The sequence below is a fragment of the Malurus melanocephalus genome, unplaced genomic scaffold (genome assembly GCF_030028575.1).
Source record: "Malurus melanocephalus ecotype Western Australia unplaced genomic scaffold, MMel_1.1 scaffold_406, whole genome shotgun sequence".
In the NCBI taxonomy this organism is placed as follows: Eukaryota; Metazoa; Chordata; class Aves; order Passeriformes; family Maluridae; genus Malurus; species Malurus melanocephalus.
In genome coordinates, this window is record NW_026623638.1 from 361,830 (window position 1) to 367,755 (window position 5,926).

General features: G+C 38.3%; 1 protein-coding gene across 1 annotated transcript in view; it reads right to left on the reverse strand.

Annotated features, from left to right (window-relative positions):
* The window catches only part of NF1 (neurofibromin 1), a 71,487-nt gene that overhangs the window by 48,241 nt on the left and 17,320 nt on the right, over positions 1–5,926 (reverse strand). Inside the window, exons 15-25 of the mRNA XM_057379435.1 lie at positions 5,830–5,909; positions 5,017–5,140; positions 4,264–4,407; positions 3,622–3,868; positions 3,227–3,300; positions 3,032–3,115; positions 2,485–2,925; positions 1,833–1,972; positions 1,286–1,408; positions 772–855; positions 315–431 (exon numbers count right to left, since the gene is read on the reverse strand). Of these exons, the coding sequence (XP_057235418.1) occupies positions 315–431; positions 772–855; positions 1,286–1,408; positions 1,833–1,972; positions 2,485–2,925; positions 3,032–3,115; positions 3,227–3,300; positions 3,622–3,868; positions 4,264–4,407; positions 5,017–5,140; positions 5,830–5,909 (1,658 nt within the window). The remainder of the gene's footprint in view (positions 1–314; positions 432–771; positions 856–1,285; positions 1,409–1,832; positions 1,973–2,484; positions 2,926–3,031; positions 3,116–3,226; positions 3,301–3,621; positions 3,869–4,263; positions 4,408–5,016; positions 5,141–5,829; positions 5,910–5,926) is intronic.

Sequence of the window (5,926 nt, forward strand, 5' to 3'; positions counted from 1 at the left end):
CAAACTTCAAAGAGAGTTTTAGTTTCATGGATAAAAATAAATAAAACTATGGTATCAAATTGAGCTAAACCCTGCCATGAATGAAACACATATCTGCATTAGCAGAAACAAAGYCAAATTTTCARATTATTTTCTAARTGAAAATCTTTCCCTAAACATARGGTGAGATTTTGAAATGGAACATAGAAGAGGTAAATCCTGTCGGAATAATAAAATTTTTTCTGCTGGAATAAAAACACAGTTTGTAATAAAAGTCATACAATGCTTCTCTTTAGAGTCATTGTATAGAGAAATAGTTAAAAGTCACTATTTACTTAAGAAATAATTGAGATTTTGCTTCCATCAACTCAACACCATCTCCTTCTTCAGGCTGGAGTGGAAGCCCAGCAAGAAGAGAGACCACTGCTTCCATACTCGCCTGGTCCAAATCTCTGAAAAACAAAAATWTAACCAAATAAAAGTCACTTTTTCTTATAGTTCTAACTACAGATGAAAAGCAATAATGTCTTTAATAAAAAAAGGCATTCTCCTAAAGATCTGTGCCTCATGAAAACAGCTCTTATATTTTGTGTTACAGGTTCTAAACTAGAAAAAGTATTAAAAGGAGCCAAGTCATTTAAGACCAAGCATTAAATGCTGTTGCTTGCCAAAGCTTCCATTTCAATTTTTGTCTTTTCCTTAACATTACTATTGTTACAGGAAGCCAAGCTCATCCATGGATATCAAATGCCACCAGGAATATTGTTTCAGGTGAAGAAAGTTTTTTCTTACCTTGTCAAGCATTTCACATCCTCGTCTGTTGCTTGATTAGATGTTCCCATAACCCAGTCTGTCAAATATTCCACCATTTTGTTCCTGTTGCACAGAAGTAGATGGTTTTAGCTTTGTTGGGTTTTTACTGTAGCTTTGTTTGGTTTTGGGGTGGCATTTTTAAACACACTTACTACTGCTGATATAATACCTAATCATTACAAACTCATTGTAAGAACTCATTAGAAGCATCACACACTGAAGATGAACGGAATTCATTTCATTAGACCAAGTAATACTCCAATCTGTATCACACATTAAATTGTTCATTGTGAGCAGCATCACCACAACCAAAATAAAATTTTAATGCAGCACCGGGCGCTGAATCATTCAAAAGACAGACAAGGGAASCATCCCTGTGCCAGGAATATTGGTGTGACAGAGGTTTTGGCTCCTTTTTTAAACCATGTAACCAAAGAAAACTACACTTGCCCACAGTACACCACCCTAGAAGTTACATAATGCCATCCCTTACCTGAATTTCATTTCTTGACAAAACGAAAGGTCATCTCTCCTTTCCATCATTACTTCTACTAACTGGCAGAGCTTYGTTTTGATTTGAATGGCATGTACCAAATTTCCAAGTACACGCACATACCTGAAGAAAAAGCAAAAAGATTAATTAACACTTCCTGCTAATTCAATTCCATCCCACCAGAAATCCCCTGTTACAAATTTCTTCTGGCCAAGAAGTTTTCTGTCAGTGTAAAAATGAACAGAAATCTGCCCTTCAGTGGTTAACCACTAATCAATGTACATCAAAGAAATCAGGAATGCCYGTGGGAACAGGGCCATGCTATGGAATGGTCAGTTCTTTCAAAAACTGAAGTCTCTCCTCAGCAATGCACTTCATGCTATAAAACTAATGCCCATGATCACTAAAATTGTTAGAACCATAAGGAGGATCAGAAAATCAGCTTCTGCTTCTCCATGGACACCAGCAGAAAAGATATAAACTGGAGATTCTAACTCACTTCTTAAAATTAATGCCTGTGTATAGGAAGGTCAGGAGGATTCCTCACCTAACCAGATTCAGCATCATTGTCTCAATACTCGCTTGTCCGAGGTGCTCTGAGCTCCCTTCTGTGTGATTGTCAAGCAAATTCTTCATTATAGCAATGGTTTGCTCCACAAATTGTGTGTTGGTGTCAGTTAACAAGACCTACAGGAAGAAAATTTCTGGTCTTAATGTTTTACACATAAAACAAAAAAAAAAAAAAAAAAAAAAAAAAAAAAAAAAAAAAAAAAAAAAAAAAATTTTAAAAAAAAAAAAAAAAAAAAAAAAAAAAAGAATATTTGCCAAATACACTGCTGCATTTTAAAAATCTCACAGACAAGCACTCTTCTAGTTACCACCAAGCCAACAGAATTCCAATACATGTCAAGATTCAATACGTTAAGGATCCCTAAGGATTYCACAAACAATCTCACAGATTCTGCACTCAAGAGTTCACTAATTCAAGAATTTTAAATACAGCCTGGAATCACAATCACAATAATCATTAACATGTACTGTCCTGATCCCACTGCTTATAGGGACAAATAGAGACCCACTTCAGTCACCTGGGGAAAGATAAAACTGACGTAAACATGAATAATGTCACACAAATGTGAATGACCACTTTACCTGACACAAACATGAATAATGTCACACAAACGTGAATGACCACCTACCTGTCCTTGAGAATCAAAGAACTTGCTGATGGTATTCTTCAGTTTGTTGAAGAGCATTGGATAAAGGGCTGGACTCAGCTCCAGCCCCACCAGATCTTTGATGTTGGTGCGTATCTGCAGCCCCACCTTCTCGTGGTTGCASACCATCAGGGTGAGCAGGCGGTCGATGAATTTGCTGACCGGGGTCTCCACGTTGCCCTCGGTGGACACCATGGAGATCATGGAGCCCTTGCGCTCGTTCAGGGGGCCCATGGGTGGGCTGTAGGTGGCCAGACCAGCATTGCTGCGGTGCTGTAGGCACACCCCACCCAGAGCACACAGGAATCCTGTCATGTTGATCCATTCCTGAAGAGACTCCGTGTCTGACAGGTCGATGGAGCCACCGCCGCTGACGTGTGACATTCGCCGCTTCACGATGGTCTTGTGCAGGCTCTCGGTCACCTGGGAAACAACAGGCATTTTCCAAATTCAAATTCAATTTCCTTAAAATAAATTAGCTTAAAGACTGATTTTGAATTTCCAAACTTATGGAAAAGTTCATAGTCACCTGCCCATCTTCCATTTTGGTCTTTGGATAATTAAGGATTAGTTTTGTAGCTTGTTCCCAYTTTGCATGTGTATCCTCCCAGGCCTGAAAGAAGATGTATCAGGATTTAACWTCAAAACTGTTTGTAGCAACAATATTTCTGTGTTTGTTTTTTTAACAAACATGCAGAGCACATAAAGTGAGAAGTTATTTCACCTCTGTGTTGCCAGCAGTTGGGTGTTCGATGCGCCTCAGTAACGCCATCACTCTCTTCTGAAGAGCTGCTCTCCCTGCAAAAGGCACAGGACATTGAACCAAGTTTTTTGAAAAACCTACATCAAATTTGTGATCTTTGAAAATAATTCTTGAATTAAGAGGAACATATCCCCTTAAAGTTTTTACAAAGGCAGCTTCTTGTTACACAATTGTAAAATCCTCCTGAGCTCAGTCACCCAAATTCTTTACACTTTCTAAAAAAAKTCTAATAATTAAGACCTTCCAGGAAAAACCAGAGCAGCATCAAATCAAGAACCTYAACCTGTTCAAGGAACTCAAACCCAAGTATCTTCTATCCAGGTACAAAGTTACTTTAACTGTCTCCTGACTCTCACCTATTGACATCATGTTGCTCACAGATGCGAATTCCATGAAAGTGTTGTAGTTTGGCAAAAAATTATGCACTGAGACYTCATCCACTCCACATCTGATGTCAGCCTCTTCGCAGAGGTGACGGAAGCAGGACATWGCCACCAGGACTGCCTCGATATCTGGGCTCCACAGGAACATGTATAAGGCCACTTCCAACTTGGTCTGTGCTTGGCGACAGATCGGTGTTCCACTGCAGCCCGCTGTGCTTTCCTGGGAAACACACAACTCCCACTTGGGCAATACTGCTCATGAATATGGCAATTTTATTAAAATTCAGCCCTGGCCAAACTGTGTTTGAAACTGCTTTTATTCCAGCAGCAACAAGCCATCCTAACCAGGATCAATGCTCTTACATGCTGTCACAAGGGAGGCTGTTTGCAATCCTAATACAAAAATATTTGCTGACATTTTAACTGAAAAAATGTGACTTTGTAAAAGTGTGACAAACATCATTGTTTACTAGCATATTAAATACATATGTCTTTTCCTCCTCAGAAATAATTAATTTTATTTTCAAAAATTACTCTAGAAGTAATTTAATTTCTACTTGCCCCCAGTATTTTTTTCTCAAGTATTAAAATGAATTATTAACATGTATTACTTACCATGGAAGAATTCCCTTTCCCTTTCCTGAGGGTAGCTCCTGGTGCACAGCGTATCATTTCTTCATGGTCAAGAGATATTTGACTAGTCCCACTTCCAGAGACATCATAAAGGAAGAGGAAGTGGCAGGAACTCCTATCTGATTGCTGTGAAGAGAGGGGAGGAAAAGAATATGTCAACTGATATTTTAAAAGAGTAAAGGCATAAATTTGAGAAAGGTGAAAAGTTCTTGGATATACACACAGTACTTTTTCCACTGCAGCTGTCAGGGCTTTATCAAGTCCCTCACATTAACAGTATCTTAGACTGGTATTTCCCCTTAAGAAATACACCACTTGATACTTTGAGAACATCAGAAAGAAGCAAGTCAGAATTCTGGGACTCAGAAGAAGAGAGATCCAAAAGGAAACTTTTACTTCATCCATGAGTATGTGTGTTTTACCATAACTACCTTCCCTTTTTCTCACCTCAGGACTATTTCCCTGTGTTAGGCACAAGTTCTGTGAAACGTTCATTTTCCAGGCAAGTACAGCATCTTGTGCAGCGAAACGAAAAAATAAAAATCCCAAACCTAACCCTGGTTACCAATTCCAGCCAAGGTGCCTCACAAAGCARAGAGGAAATCAGAGAACAGAACATGTAGGAGTAGCTATTAAATCTCCTCCCATCAAAAATAACCTGGCAAATAAAGAAGTGACAAAACAGAGAACAATTCATGTTAATGATCTAACAGGGAGATGGTAATGTTCACTTACTTTGTTTTTTAGCAGAAATTTATTCCTACAGATGAGAATCTCTCGCAGCCACTTGAGGATTTCTGTGCTGCTGAGCATCTGATGACTTGTGAGCTTCTTGCAGATATAAAAAAGCATTTGTGAACTGCAGCAAAATGAAATTCAGCATCAGCCACCTGACCRAGCACACTTGTGAAGTTTTGTATTATTTATCTTATGTAATATTCTTAGAATTATGAGTTTGCAGATTCCTATTTTTTTTTGTTTAGCATTTTGTGTAATTTTGACTTTTCTGGAACTTCATTTGCCTTCATATTCTCCAAGAACCCAACCACAAGAGCTGCTATGAAGTTATAAAAGGCAAGACCACTTTAATGAATTAAATTTCTTTATAAATATACAGGAAAGACCAATGGAGATCACAGGCCAGGACAGGCTATCACCTTCCTTAGGTGAGAGCTTCAGAGTCAAAGTTAGCAAATCCACACTTCTGGAATTGTTCAGCATTACCTCCCCTCAGTCCCARAAGGATGAAATAGAATTTAAAACATTTGAATGAGGGTGAAAATCCTTAACTTTTCAACCAAATAATCATTTCTACACCTTAACATCTGCTGAAGAAAGTCTTTAAGGGACCAGAAAAATGTTGGTTACATTTTTGTTAAATTTGTACAATGCAAGAAGATACAACTTTTCCATGAAGGCACATAACCATTCTAACTTGCAGATTCCTGCTGCTGTTGCAAAGATTGCCCAAAATACTCACAGCTATTTCAAAACAGAAGACAAATCAAAACAGCTATTTCTCTCATTTATAGAAGTTAATTTACATACCTGATCTCCCAGAATGTTTCTATAGGAGCATCAGGATTCCACAAGTCAATGCTGTCCAACTGGTGCAGAACCAGCAGGGCCTAAAACCAAAGAGTTT